This window comes from Pipistrellus kuhlii, unplaced genomic scaffold (assembly GCF_014108245.1).
Source record: "Pipistrellus kuhlii isolate mPipKuh1 unplaced genomic scaffold, mPipKuh1.p scaffold_m20_p_3, whole genome shotgun sequence".
NCBI classification, from domain to species: domain Eukaryota; kingdom Metazoa; phylum Chordata; class Mammalia; order Chiroptera; family Vespertilionidae; genus Pipistrellus; species Pipistrellus kuhlii.
In genome coordinates, this window is record NW_023425529.1 from 6,995,344 (window position 1) to 7,019,785 (window position 24,442).

Below are 24,442 nucleotides of genomic sequence, written 5' to 3' on the forward strand. Positions count from 1 at the left end.
ACCACCATCCACTTTTCTCTTCGTAAAACCTCTGTGGGCTCCTCTAGGTCAAGGACATGTGCTAGATATTGGGAACACGAAAGCAAACTAGACTCTTTCCTCTTTAGTCCACACACCAGAATGCAGGCATCAAAACGACTCCCACCTCCTTTTCCACGGACACATGGGCAGGTTACCCACTTCTCCCAGCAGAGCCGCCGGGGAACACGGCCCTGTGCTTCTCTCCCAGGCCCTGCCACCTTCAGAGCCGGGCACACAGGCTCAACAAACTCACCAACAGAAACAGTCCTCCTTTGATCATGAGCTGGACTTTAGGAAACAACCCAAAGTCATTTGGAATCAAGTTTGAGGAACGAAAGACTTTTTGAAGGGCGGGGGGTCGAAAATACGGCATAATTCTAAAGCAATGACACAAACGTCCTCAACTGGCTCCTAACTTTCCCTGAGGCACTTGCCCAGGAAGTGGTCCAGCGCTGTCGTAACCGGAGTGGAATGAGGGCACGGCCTCCCGAGGTGCCCACTTGAAAGGCAGCCTCAGTGGCTCACTCTGACGTGTTGAAAGAAGACCAGTCTTTCGTAGTCAAACCCCATGGACGCACACAGCCCTAGGATGCTCAGATAAATGAGGAAGCCGGTGCTGAAGGGTCCCTGGTCACCTCATCCATCCAGCCTCCTTTTCTGGGAAGCCCAACATTGACTCCTAACAGTTTTTAAGAATGTTTCAGGAAATATTTTATGCAATCCTTTCTGGGCAACCCAGTTCCTTGAGTCTGAGTCACTTCTGCATCCTTGAAGCCCAGCATATTCCTTGGCACCATGCAGGTGCTTAGTAAGTATCTGATGAATAGATGGTGTCATTCATATAGTCAATCAACGAATACCGGTCGGTCTCCTATCACCAGGCAGGAGCTGGGGACACCACGGTGAGCAACATGGTCCTTGTTTGCACACAGAGAACAGGTTGATGGACAGAGGAACAGGTAACCTTTAACAATATTTATTGAATGCGAGTAGTATCCTAAACATTAAGGAAATGGCAGTGAATAAAACAAAGGCCCTGTCCTGAGAGGGTCCCATTCTCATATATTTGTCCCCAGCACCATAACTCGAAACCCTTAATGTGTTTTTGTGTGTGTGTGTGGAAAAGTGGTTTCAGGTAGAGATTAGGTTCCGTAGGACTACCTGAGCTCCAGGTCTGCTAGGGAAGGGAGTCAGCCCTCTAGCTTAGTTTGGACCCCAAATGCCACTCACAGAGCTGCTTCTCTGTAAAAGGGAGTTCAGATGTCTAAATAACAAGCATACACACCAACGCGCAGGGGCCATCTGAGCAAGCCGGGGTCTCACAGACACGCTTTGTTTGGCCTGAACTGTGTTGGCCCAACTTGGAAAACTCAGGACGTTTCACACTGGAATCTGGATTTCTGGCTTCTCTTGAAAAGGCTGAGGTCTGGCAACACTGGGCCCAAGTTACATGTGCCCCCAGACTGGCAGAGGCCTCACTCCTGTTTTCTTCCACCCAATCTACTTTCTGTGCCTGGCCCGACTTCTGTTGGCTCCTGTGTGGACGTAAGACACGACCTATGCCCTAGATCACGGTGCAGTTTAACTGGGGAGAATAACGCACAGAACTAAGAATATTTTAAGTGCTACAACCTGCTGACCACAGGTGCAGTGGAAGGTGGGAAAGCAGAGAGATTAGTGTTAGATGAGAGCAGCTGATAAAGGTTTCATGGATGAATTGGGATTGCAACTTTGTAACGGCAGCAGCAGCAGCCAGCATCTGGTACATCTTATTAGGTGGGGGCTCTGGGTATCAGGATCATTTGATCCTCACAATAACCCTGTCCAGTAGGTATTATGATACCCATGTTTTAGATGAGGAAACTGAGGTTGTAAGAGTGGAACTCATTTGCCCAGGACCATGCAGCTAGCTAGTAAATGGGAGAGTTTGTCTCACTCCAAACCACTGTGGTATTTGCCAAAGTAGAGGGAGGGGGTCGCAGGCAAGAGAACCAGCAAGGATGCCAGACAAACGTGGCATGTGCTTTGGGTGACGGAGCTACTGGTCCGAGTGGAGAAGGCGGCTCGTGAAGGAGTATCTGAAGGGAGAGAACCATGGCAGGGGGGTGTGGACAAACTTTCAATGCCCACAAGAGAATATGGCCTGAATTAAAGAGTTAGCAATCCTGGAGTTGAACAGCTGCTACGAAAGTGTTATTTTCAGAAGTTAATGAAGAGGTACTCAGAGAATCAAAACAATAAAGACTCAGAGGCAGGAAGACCTGAGTGTTTCCAAGACACTGTAGGAATAATAATGATGTCATCAATAACAGCAGTAACTAACATTAATTTAAAGCTCAGTATGTTCTTTTTGCCAGCAATGTCTTGAATATAGAAAAATGTTAGCAAAGTCCATGTCATAGGTTTCTTCTCTTTGAGAAGCATTGACTTCAGCTCTTTAGACAGAGGTTGAAGGCACACACACGAACAACTGGGCATCCGGAACTTCGTTCACAAGCAGCTGCAGAGAGGGGAGAAGTATCCCCTTTTTGCTTGTTTGTGCTAATGAGTTTCTAAAATTAATTTTGGCCAGAAAAATCCATAGGCATATTCAACAACATGCATTTCAAACTATTCAGAATTCGTATTATAAAAGGCATCTGAGCCTTTAAAATGATGATGGAGGGGGAGAGCAGTTAAGATTTTTAAGCATGGGAGTAGCACAATCAAATTTGTTTTGGAAAGTTCACTCTGGCACCTCTGGTGGGTAAACAAGGTGGACTAGTGAGGCCTAGTCCACAGAGTGGCTGACTACTTAGTATTTGTTGAGTGAATGAACAGATGAACAACTGAGACCAACTGGGAGCTATTACGACAGTTCAGGTAAGAAACAATGGGGCATGAACTACCGTATTTTTCGGACCATAAGACGCACTTTTTCCCCCCCAGAAGTGGGGGGGGGGAAAGTCCCTGCGTCTTATGGTCCAAATATAGCCTACACATATACTTTTAAAAAAAAGTTTTTTTACTTGCCCGGCTCTGTGTGGTCTCTGTGTGCTTGCCCGGCTCTAAAATGGTTCTAAATGCTGTTGTTTACTTTACAGGGTTGATTACATGTGTTTATGACTGTGACGTTGGGTTTTAATGCACATACAATATTTTAGGACACTATTTGTTTCAGAATCTTTTTTTCTTCATTTCCCTTCTCTAAAAACTGGTGCGTCTTATGGTCCGGAGCGTCTTATGGTCCAAAAAAATACGGTAAATGAGTGGCCTCGGGGGCAGAGAGAATATTTAGGGTGTGCGTCTCCCGTCTTCAGATGTGTGAAGGGTAGGAGCAACCAGGGCAGGATCTTAAGCTCCTAACTGGGCTGAATGGATGAATGGGGGCTTCACTCCCCAAGATTAAAAAAAGCAGGAGTGCTCCGGTAGGGGGAAAGATGCTCTCAAATGCGGTGTGAGCACAGGCTCCCGGTACATTCCCGGTCCCCCATTCATTGCTTAAGGCCCCTGTGCTCAGTTTCTAGTTGTTCTTGTCGCCTGTTTGCTCATTAAATCTGGCCAAGAGATCAGGGGTAAAATATAAGATCGAGATTAAAATACATCTCATTAAATGAACCCATAGCAGCAACCAACTATTTGAGTCAGATGTAAGTCAGAGATCACAGGCTGAGTTAATTAAGCAGTTACCTGCCCAAGGCCAGCACCTTCTAAATAACCACATTTCTACCTGTTTCATTCCTCTCACAGAGCTTCTCCGCCTCCAGGTATCAGGGTGAAGCATTTTAATAAGCTCTATGAAGACACAGATGTAATTGGCATTAAGGGCAACGTTGATATCTGATGAGTTGCTGCTACCAGGAATAGCATCATGACACCTTACCCCAAACTTCCTCACAGAGTGCAAAGGGCCTGGGAGGATGCTGACATCGCTAACTGGAATGCCTGCTTCCCGGCCAAGGCATAGCAGAAAGAAAGGCAGTTCATTATTTCTTTTCTTATATGATGAAATTTCCCCCTTTCCCCATCACTTCTAGAGGACATCATTAGTCTGACCTGGTGAACAATACTCCATTATACCTGGGTATTTTTAATGATCACAAAATAATTTCCCACATCTTCCATTTTCCGATCTTCTATTCAACGACTTGGTCATATTTGAATTGAGTCGATCCTATTATGGAGATAATGAACTCCGTCTACTAGTCAGCATGAGTCATTAACCGCGGTGTACATTTTTAAAAGACCTCCTCGCAAGGTTTCAGCATGTGGCGTCTGAGGCCACTGGAGGAAGCTTTGCATTAGTAGTTGATAATAAAGAGCAAAGAGCACCTGGCATTCTTGTCCCCTCGGTTCTCATTTTAAACCTGTTTCCTTACATGTGCACATGGGCTTTCAGCTCAAAGGCTCCACTTCTCCCGTCCTTGCATACATGTCTAAAACAGAATTTTTTTTTCCTGTATTTAACCAAAAAAAATGACAACAGGATTTAAAAAAAAATTGCTAAAGGTCATAGCTTATAATTGAGGTTGTCAGAGACACCATTCACTCTCATAAACCATCCCTTTCCATCACTGTCTGTACATTACAAACAGGGCCCTAATGACATCTGGTTAGAGCATCATCCTGATATACACAGAGTCAGGGAACATACAAGAATCAACCAACAAAGCCCTATCCGGTTTTGCTCAGTGGGTAGAGCATTGGTCCTTGGACTGAAGGGACCCAGGTTTGATACTGGTCAAGGGCACATATCTGAGTTGCCCTGGTCTGGGTGTGTGTGGAAGGCAACCAATCATGTGTCTCTCTCCCTTCCTCTCTGTAAAAATCAATAAAATATATTAAAAAAAAAAAAAAAAAAAAGAGGGAAAGGGGGACATAAATGCTGGGCTGCCTTTGGGGGGAGGGGGTCACAGCGATCACAGGGAGGTGGTTCCTTGGGGACTAATGTGGGCAGCGCTCCAGGACCTTGCCCTGAGGAGAAGAGTGTGGGTCATTAGAGTGTGCCAAGTCCTGTGACAGTATTTTTAGTGTTATGTGTCTTATTTTTCGTTTGTTTTTTATTTTGTTTTTCTTCTTTTGTTGTTTTAGTGTTACATGTCTTAAAAAGGAGAAAATACTAAATTAAAAAAAATCACAGTTCATAAACTTTGATCAGTACACGTGCATGTAAATGCACAGGCAAAGACCACATATATACATCTGTATGTACACATGTGGGAATTTCTCACAGGTAATGGAGTTGCCCTGAAGGAGGAAGCAAGGAATTACATGAAGAAAAGAATTTAGCCTTATCTGTAATGCTTTTGTTTTTAAATAGGGAAATGTATTACTGTGTACGTAAAATAAAAATACATACTCAATGTATTTGTATCTTGCCTTTTTAATAAAAAGCTATAACATATTTTAAAAGAAGAAGAAAATCAGACAAAAGAAAGAGATTAAAAAGTACACAAGCTTCAAATTTCACTCTGAACTCCCTGGCAGCCAGAGCAGGAAGGAGACAAATTATAAATTATGTCACATTTCCTTATAAAGTGGAGGCTGCATCCAGTTCCCTTTGAGACAGTTTTTATACTGAAACTGTTTCTTAAAAATAGTTACTCGTATGGAATTTTATATAGGAGGTCACATGTACTCCACCACTTTTAAGCATGATTCTCCTATTTAAGTTTAAAGAAATGGCTTACTTTTTCTTCCCTGATGCTCACAGATCCTCCCCTTGCCTCCCTCTGCCACTGCTGTCCCCATTTCTCAGGGAGTAGACTGAGGCACAGAGGGGTTAAGGAACTTGCCCAAAGTTCCACAGCTGGAAAGAAGCAGAGCAGTCTGACTTAAGAGACTGCACTTTCCAGAGCCTCGCTGTCACTAGGCAGATGTCAGAGAATCAAAGGCAACAGACACAAACAAGGTGATTTCCTTATAGTCCCTTTCAAATATTTTATTCTAAAATGTGCAGCATGTTCCAGTTATTAAAGCAAGAATATCTGTTGACTTGTTGCATTTATAAAACTCTCACTCCCAAAGTCCTTCATGTTGATGCCTCATTTTCTGTCCTGACATTATGGGAATCTGTGTGGCCATCATTCATGGGGAAGGGGAAAGGAATGATTTGACCAAAAAGGAAGAAAAGAGTTTTAAATAAAGCAAAAAACAAAAACAAAACAAAAAAAAAAAAACAGCAGCAAACGCAATGAGAAAAAGAATATAGGGATACACCGATGGGAACCAGACAGAAAGCTGGAAAACAACCTTGGCTATCCTTAGAGCAAAGCAAATTGACGGTTGAGACTCTCGTTAGAGGAGATTGAGTTATGTTCCTGAATGCTCTCTTCCAGTGCTGTTTGCCCCTCGCCTGTGGCTGGATTAGATAGAGAATCTAATAAGATTTGCTCATTAATGCCCATCTGCTTTCTGGTTCTCTCCTCCATCTTCCTGATTTTTCTCTGCCTTCCTTCCAAACATGAGTGCAACTGCTTAAACACCATCACTAAATATTACATCAAGCCCAGAAATTTCAAATACTAAAGAGAAAGCCACTCTAGTAGATAATTCTTATTAATGCTAACACAATTGCTTTGTAGTTGCAAGTAATTGTTAATTCATTGAGACTGATTGATGGGGTGACTAGACCTATGTTTCTATATAATCTGCTGCAACATTACTAACTGAAGTATGGATTCCATTAAAATCAAAGAATAGCATCCATGTGGAATTTGGTCCTTGCCAGTGTTTTGATGATGGGGGGAGAAGGAATGGAATATACCCCAAAATAAAATATCAAAATTCAAATCTCCAGGCTAGATCCAGCTTGAGTATTTCACACATCCCTGCAAATTCAAAAGTTTGCAGATGGGCTAATAGATGTCACAGTATCATGACAATGTCAAAACAGCCAAGCCATGTGCTCTCCAAGCAGCAGTGTGAAGATATAGTTACATGAGCATCCCATCAAGAGAGAACTTGCTAAAAAAGGAACTTACCATTGCAGAGTAGCAGGCGTGGAGTGGGGCTTAGATGCTCTATTATTTTCTTTTTCCTCATCTGTCAAAGGAAAGAAAAAGGAGCTAACTTCAGTAGGAAAAAGTAAAAGGCCACTCAGCTCTCAAACACTGTTTCCCTCAAGTGTTGATGCTCTGAAAGCAATGATATGTTGGCTTTTTCAACAATTCAGACTTATTATACCTTAATTTAAAAAGGGGAGGGGGGACTGATTTTTACAGGAAACTCTCACACTGAATTGTATTTTTATTTGACGCAATATGTAACGATTTGAAGAGTTGAATAGGAAGGACTGCGCTCATCCAAATTGCTTTTTTTCCCAACTAAAGCTGGACATTTTTCTCAACAGTTTTGACCCTAAGAACATACTGACCTCACTCACCATTTTCTCCTTTTAGCTTCAGAAAATGAGGAAAAAGGTAGGGAGAGTGGGAGTGTGCAGAAGAATCAGGTTAGCAAACAGAAGAGCAAGGGTCAACAAATCTTTCCTGTAAAAGGCTAGACAGTAAATATTTTAGGATTTTGAGGCCAAGAAGCAAAAATCAAGAGTAGTATGTAATGCCCATCTGGCGTGGCTCAGTGGTTGAGCATCAACCTATGAACCAGGAGGTCAGGGTTTGATTTCTGGTCAGGGCACATGGCCAGGTTACAGGCTCCATCCCCAATGTGGGGCGTGCAGGAGGCAGCCGATCAATGGCTCTCTCTCATTATTGATGTTTCTATCTCTCTCCCTCTCCTTTCCTCAGTGAAATCAATAAAAATAATAAAAATTTAGAAAATAATAAAAATTTAAAAAGAATACTATGTGATATTTAGTAGTATATAACAAGAGAAAACAAATTCCACAAAACTTTTATTGACAAAATTCAAAATAATAGTAATTGAGTACAACTTTTGTAATACAGGCCTATTAATGAGAAGAATAAAATTATTTGGGGGGAAGTGGGTAACATTTTTCTTAATTAGGGTTCAAAGTTCATAATCCCTCTCATCAAACAGATTACAAATATTCACCTATGAGAGAAACGTCCTGGGAAAACAGGCATCAGACAAGATCTGACCTCTACAAATCCAACAATCTGAACAAATCAACTTTTGCATACCTAAGAGAAATTGCTCCCATTTTATCAGGATGAAACAGAGAAATACATATAGTCTCATCCAACTCCTAATGAAGATTCTGATAGAAAAAGTCAATATAAATTAAAATTTCTTGATCCAGAAAATTTGACCCAAGAAGACTGGTACACATAACATTCTCAAAAGAAAATTATCAATGTCCTGCAAGTATAGTCAACAAAATTAAAAAAAAAACTTGTAAGATGGCTAATGAAATAAAGCTGTGGTATAAAAATTATATGGAAAAGAATATGTACCCATGAAAAGAAGATAAGTAAAATGAAAATGAAAGTAAATGATATAAGCTGTGTCAAAATTATAAAAAATTAATTAGCTTAACAAAGTTGAGTTCAGAAGATATTTTTCTCAATGAAAATTTATCAATATTGGTGTAATTCAGATGAAAATGTCTGCTCTTAAACACTGTGGCAGATTTTGTTGTTGCTTATTCAATAACTGTACGCACTCACCTGTTTCCACATTAATGAGGGCTGATGTAAAGGGGACCATGTGTTCAGGGAGAGCAATCCCTTCGTAATTCTCTAACAGGCGAATATTGATGAAATCCATCATGGTATTTCTGCTATCTAGCCCCTCATGGACCAGGGGGGCATATGGCATGGTGTTGGCCTATCAGACTTAAGGAAAACTCTCTGGGGCTTCTGGGAAAGATATTTCCCCCTAATAAATAGAAATGGGGCCATGATTTTAAACTTCTGGCTCCAAAATTTAAAAAACAAAACAAAAACAAATGTCTCGTGTTTTACAAAGGAAAGAAAGAAGAGAAGGAGACAGGAGGGGAATGAAGAGATGGAGGAAAAGAGGGAGAGAAAGGAAAGGAGGGATGGAGGGAGGGCTGGATAGATTCTGGCCTGACCTGCCTTTGAAAATGATAACTGGAGTGAGGGAGCAAACTTTCAACTGAGAAAAGAGCAGCTGAGGACAAAGTCAACGCCAAGGCAGGTGAAAGGAAAAGGGGGGAAAACTGTGGGTCCTGAATGCCATGTTGTGTCTAACTATCAACCCTAAAAAGAGCTGCCTCTTTATTTCCTGTTCTTAGTTAATTGGGTATTCTCTACTATCACCAAAGCCATTCTGATACAAACACACTAAATGCTCTCAGAGACAAAATGTCCCAATACAGCATGGCCTCAATACCCGTTATGCTGCTTTGTCAGCCTGGAGTCCATTCTAAATACGTCTCCTCCTTTCCAGCCTAGAATAAATGACACCACCTCTCTGAAGCCTTCCCTGATACAATCCAAGTCAGGAATAATTGATCCTAACTCTGTTCTCCTACAACCTATTACTTGTTTCTTTCTTTTTAAAAAATATATTTTATTGATTTTTTTTTTACAGAGAGGAAGGGAGAGAGATAGAGAGCCAGAAACGTCGATGAGAGAGAAACATCGACCAGCCCCCTCCTGCACACCCCTCACCGGGGATGTGCCCGCAACCAACATACATGCCCTTGACCAGAATCGAACCCGGGACCTTTCAGTCCGCAGACCAACGCTCTACCACTGAGCCAAATCGGTTTCGGCTACTTGTTTCTTAATTGAACAGTTTATCCACCTAGATCTGTGGCCGGCAAACTGCGGCTTGCGAACCACATGCGACTCTTTGGCACCTTGAGTGTGGCTCTTCCACAAAATACCACGGCCTGGGCGAGTCTATTTTGAAGAAGTGGTATTATAAGAAGTTTGAAAAATTTGGCTCTTAAAAGAAATTTCAATCATTGTACTGTTGATATTTGTCTCTGTTGACTAATGAGTTTGGCGACCACTGACCTAGATCATTATTCCTCTACACATCCACCTTGCTGACTTTTGTGTCCTACTTAACAAGCTCCTACTTAAGAAGGCAGGAATGGCTCTAGCTGGATTGGCTCAATGGATAGAGTGTTGACCTGTGGACTAAATGGTCATGGGTTCAATTGTGGTCAAGGGTTGCAGGCTTGATCCCTAGTCCTGGTCAGGACATGTGTAGGAGGCAACCAATCGATGTATCTCTCTCACATCAATGTTTCTCTCTCTCTGTCCCTCCCTGTCCCTCCCATTCTGAGAAAAAACTAATGAAAAAAATATCCTTGGGTGAGGATTAACAACAACAAAGGTAGGGAAGGTATCTTAGTCACCTTTGTTTACCCTCCTACCAGTGCCTTCCAATTTGTACTTAATTAAATAGCTAAGTCTTTCTTCCAGAAATGTCTTCAACAATCTTTAAAAAAAAAAATAGTACAATAAAAGAATATGAACACATGAGTCTTATAAGAATGTAGGTAAGTAGACACAAAGAGCCATACTCAATCTCAGTTGTTCACAAAGAATTAGAAAGAAAATAATGAGGCACAACTTTACATCTCTGGAAGTAAAAAAAAATTAAACAATGATAACCCCAATGCTGGTGTGTAAATGGTAAAATTGTCAGTCTCATATTTCTCTTAAAGTAGTATTAACTGATACAAAGTCTATATTAAAAAACATGACCAATTAAAAAAGTATATAAACAACTTAAATATACCTCTGCCTCGCTATGCTGGAACATGATTAACATTTATGTTCCCCCTGGAACTGGCTGGGTTGGTTTGCTTTTTTCACCCTGCTTCTTTAAATTTCAGCTCTTCTGCCAACCTGGATTACATTTCAAAGACCCATGTTCTAGAATCAATTAAAAAACTTACTGGCCCTGACTGGGCAAATCACTTAATTCTTGGCTCCATTTCTCTTCATTTGTAAAATGGTCATTTTGCAGGGCTATTGTAGGGATCATATTAATTAATTCAATAAATATTCATTGAGTTCCTAATTTGTGCCAGCTAGACATCAGGAATAAAGAAATTAAATACTTGTCCCTGATTCTGGTTGGGGAAGAGAAAGACCATCAGTGGAGGGAGAGAGGCCAAGTTCAATAAGAAGTGGTAAAGGCTGAGGTCCAGGTGGGCAAAGAGGAGCCCGCCAACCCAAGCGGCATGAGAACGCAGGGCCTGTGAGAGAGGGCTTCCTGAAAGAAGCAGTAAGTAGGCTGAGTCACTAGCAGGCCAGAGAGGAGAACCGGATGGCAAGGAAGGTGGGGGTCAAGTCAGGGTGTGAGGAGGAGAGGCAAGCGACAGACACAGCCTTGGGGCCCGAAAGATCATGCCACCTTCCCAGAAGCAGGGTGGCTGCCGCAGGTATCTTTGTTGGGGTGTGGTGAGTGGAGCACAGGAGCGCTGGAGGGGCTGTTTGACAACTCAGCAATCCTGTTGAGTCTTCAAGACAGTTTCTCGTCTCTAAACTGAGGGTAATAAAGATGGCTACCTTGAAAGGTGGTTGGGAAGATTAAGTCAAATGAAGTTAATAGAAGCTAAGAGCTCAGAAACCTCCTCTGCTTTTAGAAGGCTGCCCTGGGCTGCTCAAGGTGGGGAGCCCTGGAGCAATTCTGTCCAGAGGAAGCAGGTCGGCCAGGTACTCTCTACTCAGGACTCCCAGGAGCAAAGACAGCCACACACACCAGGGGACACCACAGCTCCAAAGCGGGGTGGCACTTAAGCTGGCCTTGAAGAGACGGTCAGGGTTTTTAAAGCAACTTTGTTTTCTGTTCACAAAAGTGAAACCTATTTTTTAAAATTTGGAAAATATAGAGGAAATAGAAAGCTCTATGTATCCAAGCCCATTTCAACAGAGAGAACGACTAACTTTTTGTCCTATTTACCTATCCTTTTTCACTGTTCTCTCTCACACCCAGGCACACACATAGGGCCATGCAGCACATCCTGGATTGTCACCTGTCTCACCTTTACAGGCACAGGTGACACTCTGGGAGGAGGACACTGAGGGAGAAGAGGCTCCAGGGGAGAAAACGGGGAGGAGGCACTCTGGGGCCACGGAGGACAGAAAGAACTCTCATTCTAGGATTCCATGGCAGTGCCTTCAACTCACCTATCTCTACCGTGTCAGACAACTTCCCAACTAAACTTTGTTAAGAACCATTTCTGATTCCAGGAATGGAAAATGAACTGGCTCTTGGGAGCAGGCAGTCCTGGGTTTGAACCCCAGCATTGCCCCTAACTCCATGTGGGAGCCTGACTCATCCAAGCCTGAGGGTCCTTTTCTAAAAGAATAACTTATATTACAAGGATGGTTTGAGGATTAAATATATGTTAAAAATACATTTTATTTATTTATTTATTTATTTATTTATAAATATATTTCAATTTCAGAGAGGAAGGGAGAGGGAACAAGAGATAGAAACATCAATGATGAGAAAGAATCACTGATTGGCTACCTCCTGCATCCTACCTGGGATCAAGCTTGTAACCTGGGCATGTGGCCTGATCAGGAATACAACCGTGACCTCCTGGTTGAGAATATGTCAACGCTCAACCACTGAGCCACATGGCCACGCAAATAAAGCCACATACACTTTATTTATTCATTTTTAAAAAATATATTTTATTAATTTTTTACAGAGAGGAAGAGAGAGGGATAGAAAATTAGAAACATCAATGAGAGAGAAACATCAATCAGCTGCCTTCTGCACACCCCCCACTGGGGATGTGCCTGCAACCAAGGTACATGCCCTTGACTGGAATCAAACCTGAGACCTTTCAGTCCCCAGGTTGACTGCTGTATCCACTGAGCCAAACCGGTCAGGGCTTTAAAAAGAATATTATATTGACCAAGTACTTAAGGCAGGCACTGGGCATTTCTTCCCATATGCCATCCCATTCGATTCCTCCCAGCAGTTCTCTGAAGATGTTTTCTACCCCTATTTTACAAATAAGGAAGCAGAGCGCTGGCAAGTCTGAATAACTTGCAGGAGGCCACACAGCCTGGGAGTGGAGACAGGGCTCACCTGGTGCTGAGCACATGGCAGCCACTGACAGGACTTAGACAAGAACCAGTACACCCCAGTGCCAACATGGACCCTCCACTCAGTCATCACACATGTGCCTTCTACTTAAGCAGGCCCCTTTCTAGACCGCAAGTGACTTCATGGCCAGGGTCCGAATGCCCTCCGATCTGATGGCTCTCCATCCTAATTCACCCGCAGTGTTGGGTACTCAATCACTCCTTCATCAAATACTTATTGAGTGTCTACTACATCCCAGCCATGTGCCAGGGGCTAAAGGGTGAGATAACATAGACATGGTCTCTGCTCTCTTTAACTCAAATGTCAGCAAACAAAATGTAAGCTCTGGGCTAGAGCTGGGAGGGCGGGTCCAGGTGGAACGTGAGCCCTGCCTTGGAAGCTGGAGAGCAGGAGCATCCAGGTGACCAGGACAGAACACCTCTCAGACAGATGGAAACAGCCATTGGCTGGTAAGGACTTCAGAAACTGGTCCTGCCAAACGCCTTTCCACTTTAAAACCTGTTAACCGGGGAGTTCCGTTTTTAATTACGAAACGTACAACGGGCGCATAATCTTTCACTAGGACGTATCAGTACGTCACGCCCAGTGGATGTAATTTTATATTATTTTTTTATTTATACTTAATTAAAATAAATGAAATATATATTTTTTCGTTTATTTATATATAAAGCACAGAGGAAAATACAAAATTACAAATAGAAAAGAATACCAACAAAAAAATGGAAACATTGAATTAAAAAATTATAAATTTTACAAACAATTATAAAGATTACAAAAAATATATACCGTCCCTTTCAGGGCGCAACATATATTTCAAGGACGTATTCATATGTCCTACTGGTTCCCGATAGTGTTTACGTTTGACGTATTTATAGGTCCCGCTCGGTTAACAGGTTAACAGACATAAATGCCTCAAGCCAAACAAGAGTCACCCTGAAGGCAGAATTTCAGGCCAGATTCCTTTAGTACATTCTGGACCAGCTACCATCAGCGCCCACCCTGCTCATCCTACCGAAGCCAGGAAGCAGCAGTCCGTTAAAAACCTCCCACCGAGATGCCACCTGGTGCCGGGTTTTCCCCTGGCCGCTCCGTTCTGCTCCCACATTGCAGTTAAGGTTCCAAACTTGCTCCAACTCCCAGGAGTGGGCCACTCTGCTCCCCTTTCTGGATCCACCTCCTAATATAAATTCTGGGATCAAATTACCAGGCGCAAATCCTGGCTCCACCCCTTGCTGGCTGTGTGACCTCCAACATCCTTTTGGTACCTTAGTTTCCTCATCTGTAAAGTAGGGGTAATAACAGTAGCAAGCACACACTGTGAGGATTAATGGAACCCCTCCTGGCACAAGAATTGTGCTTTCTAAGTGTTCCCTACAACTGGAATAGTTGTCACACCCCTGGGAGACTGGATCTGGGTTCCCATCGTAGACAGGGTAGCATGTGGCAAGCCCAGGGTCTGGGGCAGGGTTGCTCACTCCTCCCCTGTGCTCCCTCAGCACCCTGGCTGGTCCCTAACAAGGTCCCTGTCACAGGGTGTGGTGGCTGCTTCCTGACCACCGTGTTCTGCCTGTTTGTAAGCTCTGTAGGGCCCAGCCCACGCTCACACTTGTGTCTCCAGCAACCATGCGTGGCAGGAGCTCATGAAGCATGTGTAGAATGACTGGATGGCCAAGATAATACCACAATTAAATGCGGAGCCCACCCATCTGATTTCAGTAAGCATGGAAAAGAGAAAACGTTTATTGAGGACTGGTCACGTGCCAGGCACTGTGCAAAGGTCTCCACATCATTGCATTTAATTTTCACAGCTACCTGAGACTGTGAGAGGTCAAATGCATATGAAACATCAAATATCGTGCTTGGTGCATACTTAGTGCTTAATCAATATCAGCCCTAATAACCAGCTTTATTCCCTTTTACAGAGGAAGAAACTGAGGCTCAGAGAAGTGCAGTGGTGTGTCAGAGATCACGCCAGTAGTGGAGGCATCAGGAGAGGAACCCAGGCTAGTTGGCATCCAAACCTCCCTTAACCCAAAACATTTATAAGCCTCACTCTGCCTTCCAACCTGGAGCACCGGACTGAAGATTTTAAGAAACATATTCTCTGCCTAACTATGTCTTTTCTGCCTCAATTGGACTCACCATTTTTGGAAATCTATTCTAGACTACTTTCTGCCTGGACTCAGTGGCAGAGGTTAATATTGGGGAAGAAAGTTTCTAAATTAATTACTTCTTTTCAAATCTCAGAAAAGGTTCAAGTTTATGCAAGTCTCGAGTTTCACTTGGAAGTTTTAATTCTATTTCCTTTCATTATACTAACCTGGCTGCACCTGGACAGACCTCACCTGTTGTGAACACAGGATTGCCAAACACTTCATCCCCTTACCCACCTCCTTCCCAGCCCCTGCAAAAGGTACCAGCTGAAGATCAATCAGGATGCCTGGACCCAGGCCTCTGGCGTGGGCATCAGCCCCTGGCAGCAAACTGCTCCCCGTGGGAACGGGGCTGTGTCTCAAACGAAACTGCAGTGTTGGCAGCTTTGCTCTGGCGACTGCACACCTGCTTCCTCTCTCCTCCTCTGGGTGAATTCCTTCATGACCCCGAGTAGGAAAGGGCCTTCCTAACTTTGATATAAAACCCAAAGGCAGCAAAGAAAATACTGATAAATTTCCCTGCATAAAACCCAAGGCTTCCTCATGGAAGGAAAATGAGCCCTAAGTACAAAGGTAATGATACACTTGGAAAAACCAGTCACAGCATGTTCATCCATCTCATCTCCACACCACAGAAAACAAAGAGGAAAAGACCAAAACCAAGAGGAAAAAAATAACAGGATACACAGTTGATGAGGAAAAAAAGTACCAATTTTCCTGAAATGGGGAAAGACAATTACTCTCAATTGGGGAGATTAGAAATTACACTAAAATATTATTTCTCACTTATCAGATTGGCAACAGTCCAGACCAGGGCCACACAACTCTGTGTAAAGCTGTGGGAAACAAGCCCGCCCTCCTACCTCGCAGGCAGAGGACAAAATGACACCTCCCGGGACAGAAGGTCACTTGGCAGAGTCTACTGAGACCCCACCAGCCGTACCCAGCAGTCCCACATCCTACAGCTGCGTCTAGACGCAGAGGAAATGGCTTGACACAAGGTTCCCGGGGGCAGTGGTCGGTACCAGTAAACGTCTGGAAACTTAAGAGTTGTCTGATTTTACCACTGGCTCTCTTTCTACTACATAAGCACCTACATAAAGCATCAGGTCCAGTCATTGTCCACTCGGTTAACTGAATTATAATTCGCACTCACAGTGGAAGACTGCACGGCTGGGGAAAAATGACTAAAATCAAGCAAAGTGCAAGGATCCTCACCATGTTCTCACGACATATGGACATTCTGGGGTTCGTTATTAAGAGAAAAGAGCAAGTTACAATGCATATAGGGTGCTACTATTTTGTATAAGGAAACTATGTGTATTTGTATTTTGTATTTGTGTGAAGGGATAAAATACCAGAAGAATAAACTCTGGAAATACTGGAGAAATATACAATAAATGAATAGAAGTGCTCACCACTAGCAGTAGAGGGGGGACATGGGGCGGGACCCAGACTTTGCAATGGGTATCTATAGCGCATTTTGATTTCTGACGCCTATAAATGTATTAGTTACTCACAAGTACTCTAATTAAATTTGAACGAATTGAAAGACCTACCTGGGGAGGGAACATCCGAAGGAAGAATGTGTTTGAACAGTTAAGTGGTCCTGGAGTGTCCAAACCGAAAGCTGGTTACAAATATGTATGACCTGCCATGGCACTGCCTAGCTTGCTTTCCTGTTATCTATCGGGTCTAGTAATAATTAATGTCGTTTTTAAACATTCGTTTAAAATCTTGCTTGGCGTTGACTTGTATTGACATAACCTTCAAACACGTGGTATCTATAGAACGTGTGAAGTGCAATTAACAAGTTTTGCTTGAAAAAGTTTGTGCTTGGTTTGGTTTTTGTTGCAAAACTAGGGCTAAGAAGATGGCAGATGAAGAGAATATTCGGCACTGCATGCTTTACGAGTTCCAATTAGGAAGAAAAGCAAGTGAGGCTGCAAAAAACATCTGTAGTGCTCTTGGTCAAGATGCAGTTAGCGCCAGAAAATGCCAGCGTTGGTTTGAGAAATTTCGCGAGGGAAATTTTTTGTTAGATGACAAGAGTGGTGAGGCCGTGTGTCCAATTTTGATCAAGAAGCACTTCAAGCTCTTTTGGTGCAAAATCCTCAAATTACCCAACAAGAGCTTGCGACAACTTTAAATTGTTCACAGAAAACAATTTCCAATCAATTGCGTGCACTTGGCAAAGTCCAAAAGTTTGGAAAATGGGTTCCTCATGAGTTGACCGACAACCACCGTAATCAAAGAGTCACAATTTGCAGTTCGCTCCTCTCTCGTCAAAACTGTTTGCCATTTTTAGAGCAAATTGTTACCGGAGATGAACAATGGGTGCTGTATGTTAATTTGAAAAGGCGGCCTCAATGGTTGGACAAAAATGAGGCTCGTCAGCCCACGCCAAAACCTGACTTGCATGCGAAAAAAGTGATGTTGTGTGTTTGGTGGAATTTTAAAGGAATTCTTCATTATGAACTTTTACCATCTAACCAAACCATTACAAGTGCAGTGTATAGTGCCCAATTGGAAAGGTTAGCCCAAGCTTTAAGAGAAAAAGAACCCGCGCTGATTAATCGGAAGGGTGTAATTCTTCACCACGATAACGCACGACCGCATACTGCAAGAATCACTGCTGAAAAACTGCGCCAGTTGGAATGGGAAGTTCTCCCTCAACCTGCATATTCTCCTGATATTGCCCCTTCTGATTACCATTTGTTTCGTTCTTTGCAAAACTTTCTTCTTGGAAAAAAATTTAATAATGAAGAATGCCTCAAAAATGCATTGACCGAATTTTTTGCATAAAAATCACAAGAATTTTACAACAGAGGGATTAAAATGCTTCCTGAGCATTGGGCACAAGTAGTAGAAAACAACGGCAACTATATTGTTGATTAAATTTTGTTGTATTGTTTAAATAAATTCGATTTTAAAAAGTATTAGAAAACGACATTAATTATTACTAGACCTAATATTTACTCAACAAGCACGCGCTGAGCACCTACTATGTACCAGGCCCTACCACATTGGCAGGGGATCAGGAGGGTTGTCCAGAGTGTAATGGGAGTATGAAACAGTTTATCTACATCTCCTCTTCTCTGGAATCCCAAATTATATAATAAACTAACATGCTGGGAGAACTGCGTGGAGTGACTATTCACAAACACAGCCCTGAAATATCACTAACATAGCTCATAGCATGAGATTTTAATATGATAATGAGTCACATTACATGGCAGCCCACTGTGATCCCAAGTCTATGCCACCTTGCCATTGAATTCCAACCTTTCCCTTCCTTGTGCTATAAATATCTTCCATCACCACAGTCAGTCACAGCCATGAGGAGCTGGGGGAGACTTGGGGAGGGCAAAGGAAGCAGCAGCACTCTGAATGAGGCAGGCAGGACAAGAGGACAATGGCAGGACAAGAGGACAATGGCAGTCCTTGGGAAGTGTCAGAGTAAGAGTGTTTCAGGAGAAACAGAACCCCCCTCCCACACATCCGCCCCACAAACAGAAGCTGATAACCCTCAGAGACAAAGGGAAGACCCTGGCTCCCGCCTAGGATACAGAATACAGGATATATACCACATGAACTGAAGAATTTGATGTATACATCAAGGAAACGTGACCTGAAGGGTAGAGGACTTGGGCACATTGGGGTTATAATGAACTTGTTCTGTTTCCCAAGAAGGACAATAGGAATCCCAAGGAATCCCACTGGGTTCCTGCTCTTTGGACCCATCCCATCAGCACAGTCTTTCCAGTTGTCTCCTTCCCAGCTTACAGATTGCAGCCCCATCACCTCACCAGACGTGGTGGGGCCCCATGTGTCCTCCTGGCTCGGGTCTGCCTGCAGAGAACCTGAACACTAACCTTCTGAAAATGCCTCTTGGATATGTCACCCTTCCACCCAGCTCCTTCAGTGGCACCTGAACTATGAAATCCCAAACCCCTCTTTGGAATTTAAGTCTCTCAACAATTAGGCTCAAACATCCCTTGCTAGCCCTGTCTCCCATGATTCTTCAACCTTGGTTCAAGCCAATGGAAAACTCTGAAACCTCAAAGCCTGCCTGGTGGCTTTCTGCCTCCCAGCCCTTTAGCACCACCCTGCCCCACCCCCCTGAAAGGAACTACACAGATCCCTTAGGTCCAGCGTCAATGCCACCTCCTTCACAATGCCTTCTCCAGTCACCTTCCGACCTTGTGACCACACCCAAACTTCAGCATGCATTCTAACCACCTGGGGGGTTTGTTTCAGTGGGTCTGAAGTGGGCCTGAGAACCAGCATTTCCAACACACTTCCAGTGAGGCCGTGCTGCAGCCCAGGAGCACACAGTGGGGCAAGGAGAACACCTTGCATCATTCAAGTGGAACTGATCACATATGACCTCGTATTGTTAATACTAAAGTCTGGACCTTAACTTCCCTTCTAGACTGAAAATGCCTTTAGAGCAGCGACCAACAGAGGAGGTGTTTATGTAGTAGAAAGAGAGCCAGTGGTAAAATCAGACAACTCTAAGTTTCCATTTCACTCTACCACTGACTGCTATGATAGTGACTAAATCCCAGGACCTCTGAATCTGTTTCCTTATCTGTAAAATGGGAATAAAAATTACATCCCTCTCAGAGGATTAATGGAAACAGTGGCTGTGATGATGCCTTGCATACTAGCCTGATGCTGAAAATATTTCAGTTTTGGCTTCCCTGCTCTTTCCTTCCTTGGGTAACTGGGCTTTCCATAGTCTTGTATGTAGTAAGTTGGAACCTTCTGGGCCCAACTTTGGCCAGAATATCTGCTCTACAATCTACTCAAGTAGAGCTTGCCTTTCAGGATAGGATGTTCCATCCAGTCATGGACCTGATGACACTTTAGAGCTCATCACAGTCTTCCTCTTTGTAGAGAGTACTTCATCAGAAACATAAAAACCTATTGACATCTGCCAGGGCAAAATGCAGTTTGCTCAGGTTGAAAAGGAGAATTGATGAGCCTGACTTACGGCAGGCATTTAGACTTTGACCTCCCTGGTCCAAGATTTCCTTTCCAACTGTATTCCATCAAAATGTCCCATTTCCTCGTGCTCACCTTAACCAACCAGAGCACTCTCTTCTGGGCTGCTAAAAGGCACATAACAGAAAGAGCCCTGACAAATCAGAAGAACTGGGCAGCAGGTTTGAAATAAGTGATCATCCTCAGACTAAATTGGAATTAATTATACATATTTTAAATATATCCTTTCAAATATGCTAACCATATATAAAATATATATACTTACCTATATTTGTAAATCATTTTACATTATATTTCTGTTTGATAATATATTCTACTTCAAATATTAAAACTATTTCTGGGGTGGGGAGAAGAGAAATTTCTGCTCATCTGAAGATACCACTAAGAAAATGAAAAGGCAGACCACAAACTGAGAGGTGTTTGCAATACTCTTATCTGAGAAACATCTTCTATTCAGAACATAAAAACAACTCTTACAAATTATGAAAAGACAAACAGCACAACCTTAAAAATAAAGGAAGACTAGGTTTTGCAATGCAATATATAGATTATGTGGTATTATAGAATTGTACACTTAAAATCGATATAATGTTACTCACCAATGTCAACTCAATAAACATAATAAATAATTTTTTTAAAAACTGACAGGCAAAAGACTTGAACAGGCAGTTAACAAAAGAGGATGTGCACAAGAACGTCCAGAGCACCAACCCTTTTAAACTCTTGCAAAAAATGGAAGAGGAGGGACACTTCCAAACTCATTCTATGAGACCAGCACTACCCTGATAGCAAAGATAGACAAAGACACTACAAGAAAGAAGATTCTAGATCAATATTCCTTATGAATATTGATGCAAAAAAATTCTCAAATACCAGAAAACAAAATTCTACAGTTTGTAAAAAGAATTAAGCATCATCACAAGGTGGATTTCTTTTATTTGCGGAGTGAAAGAATAGTTAAACATACAAAGATCAATGAATGTAACACATCATGTAACAAAGTATCCACATGATCTTTTCAACTGATGCAGAGAAAGTGTTTGACAAAGTTCTTTTGTGATTAAAAACACTCAACAAAATAGGAAAATAAGAAAACTACTTTAACATAGTGAAAACCTTTATGAACAACCCACAGCAAACATCATATTCAATGATGAAAGACTGAAAACTTTTCCTCTAAGATCAGGAATAAGACAAGGATGCTCACTTTTTATCATTTCTATTCTACATAATACTAGAAGGCCCAGTCAGAGCAATTAGATAAGAAGATTACTCATATGCACACAAAAACCCTGTCAGACCTGATAAACAAATTCAACAAAGTTGAAGGCTACAAAAAAGCAGCTGCATTTCTCTATACTAACAATGAACAATCCAAAAAGGAAATTAAGAATGCTATTTACAATAGCATCAAAAAGAATAAACTACTTAGGAATAACCTTAACTAAGAAAACAAAAGACTTGTACTTGAAAAACTATAAAATGTTTCTAAAATAAATTTAAGAAGACACTAATGAATGGAAAGACATACTATGTTCATGGATGCAGAGAAAGTGTTTGACATCTACTGTAAAGATGTCAATGCTACACAAAGTAAACTACAGATTCAATGCAACTCCTATCAAAATACCAATAAACATTTTTTGTACAATGTTAAATATTGATACATCCTAAAATTCATATGGAATCTCAAGGGACCCTGGATAGCCAAAACAACTGGGGTCTTTGGGGTCTCAGAAAATACAAATGTGCCCACTGCCACTTTCTGCAGTGGCCTCAATTTCCACACCCACCTAAGTGGCACTCCCTATTTCAGAACATTATGGGGAGAGCCTGGGGCACTTCCTCACTGCCTCCAGAGCCTCTGGTTCTGGGGACTGACCAGCCCAGCACTATAGAAGTGCTATTCCTCCTGTTAGGACGGTAGCCAAGTCTAGGACAACCTGGAAAGCTGAGTTTCAAATACTTACTTTCATCATTAGAAACATTCCCCAGAGATGTGTGGCTGGAATAACGTTTGTTTTCACTTTCGTTGAGACATCTTTCAATCCAGCTCTCTGAAAAAAGAAAATCACAAAATTGTAGAATTGCTGCTGACAGTAACACCACTGACGCTTTAGACTTAGTGAATGCCCATCAATTTTCATCTGAGAAGTGCCACGACTTGAACTGAGTTTCACAAGTAGATCCATTCACGTGCACCATTTGCCGGGTAGTGTGAAGGCAAAGTGGTAATTTGAAGCCCCACTTGAATAATTCTTGGTCAAATTCTAATTCTGGAGTATTCGTTTCCCAATAGTATTTACTGAGTATTATCTTTCTTCTAAAGGAAGATACGTTTTTCGAGTAGTAGTATGTAAAACCAAATTCGAATGATTCCTTGATGGAGGTTTGCAGATTTGTAAATGAGCAGCAGAATCCTTCCTTTAAACACAAACAAAAAGGAGAGCAGATCAACCCCGGGGTCTGGTGGGAGTGGAGAGGGAGGGCAGGGATCTGCAGTGAGCCCTGAAGGGGCTCTTCCAAGCACAGGCCAAAAGTCACTGCATAAGGAGATAATAAGATCTCTGACAGCTGTGTAGTACTTTTATTTTTATTTTAGAAAATACTTATTGATTTGGGAAAGAAAAAAAGGGGAGGAGGAGGAGGAGGAGGAGGAGGGAGGGAGGGAGGGAGGGAGGGAGGGAGGGAGGGAGGGAGAGAGAGAAAGAGAGAGAGAGGGAGGGAGGGAGGGAGGGAGATTTGTTGTTCCACTTATTTATGCATGTATTGGTTGCTTATTTTGTCCGTTTCCAGTTTGGAGATCAAACCCTCAACCTTGGCATACTGGGATGACACTAACCAACTGAGCTACCTGGCCAGGGCAGCTTTGTAATACTTTTAAAATCCCAAAGACTATAGTTTTTAAAATCCATTCCAAAGGCTATTGATACTTTCTATGATGTAGCATAATTCTATTCCATCCTCTAGACCAGGGGTGAGGAGTCCAAGGGCCATTTGGATATTTATAACATCATTTGAGGACCATTCCAAATTATCAACTACAAAATTAGCCTGCTATATTTGGTCAAACAATTAACTCACCTCTAATGCCTTGACAGGGCCAGACCAAATGATTTCATGGACTTTATATGGCCTGTGGGCCAGACATTCCCCACCCATTATTCACTCACTCACTCATTCATTCATTCATTCAACAACATTAGTAAAGTACAGTCAGTTCTGCTATAATGCTTGTTTTGAAAATAAAAATGGAGTCCGATGCAAGTAATATATTAGGTAACAATTTAAGCACATAGCAAACTTTGTGCTTGCTTACGCTCGATTTCTTCTGTAAGAAAGAGGTAAATACAGCAAACTGTATATAGCCCAAAGGAATATGCAAAATTCACACACTCACACCTCAAGCCACTTTAAGTTCTACTACCCACTGTAAAGTCACATGTGTGTTACCTGCCCAGATAACTAACCCATGTGCTGGCACTTCACATGTCCACTTCCACATCAGGTTTTTTCCAACATGAAGTGTTCTATTTATTGTATTTACCTCTCTTAACCAGTTAACATGTGCAAACTGCGCTTCCATTTTATCAGTTTGTTTTCAATGTGTCACTGACAAAGTTTCTGAGTGTTGTGCCCCTAAACTCTGTGGCTTTTATTGTGAGATTTTGCAGTGCGGTGATGATTTTTAGGAATGCATATGTGGTTTTATGACAGGATTGACCAGAGCTGTAGCTGTGTGCTTTTGCATGGGGCAGTCTCCAGTTGCCATCTCTGCAATATGGGAACTAGCATTTATTGGACATCTACTTGAATAGGCCAGACCCTTTGCATATGTTATCTCATTGAATTCTGACAGCTCCAAAAGTGAAGATTTTAATCTCTGTGTTTCCTAGAAAGCAACTGAAGCTTACAGAGATTAAGCAATGTGACTCCTCATGATTCAGAGAGCCAAGGAAAAGATTGTTAGTTAATACCTTTGTAACATATTGTAAAAAGCAGCCACGCTAGTGAGTAAACTGGGGGGGGGGGGGGGGGGGGGGGGGGGGGGGGGGGGGAGAGCAAACGCACACAGCAAGGAGACATGTTGGGTGTTTGTTTTGTATTTTATGTCCCGACAAACTGCTCTTTTAAAAGCTGCTTCTACAACTGTAAATAAGTAATGGGAATATCCAAGCAGGAGCCAGCTTGTTAAGAGGACATGAAAATCTGTTATTTCTGAGGAAGCAACGAGCAGCAGAGAAACTCAAAATGTTACAGCGCTACCCTTTCCAGATAGGAAATGCACAATCTAGAAACACATG

The 24,442-nt window shown here is 42.4% G+C and overlaps 1 protein-coding gene across 2 annotated transcripts in view; it reads right to left on the minus strand.

Annotated features, from left to right (window-relative positions):
• Window positions 1–24,442, minus strand: part of RFX4 (regulatory factor X4) — a 118,391-nt gene that overhangs the window by 70,446 nt on the left and 23,503 nt on the right. For both annotated transcript variants that reach the window (XM_036458231.2, XM_036458232.2), the window contains exons 2-3: window positions 22,109–22,195; window positions 6,984–7,044 (exon numbers count right to left, since the gene is read on the minus strand). In XM_036458231.2, coding sequence (XP_036314124.1) covers window positions 6,984–7,044; window positions 22,109–22,195 — 148 coding nt within the window. The remainder of the gene's footprint in view (window positions 1–6,983; window positions 7,045–22,108; window positions 22,196–24,442) is intronic.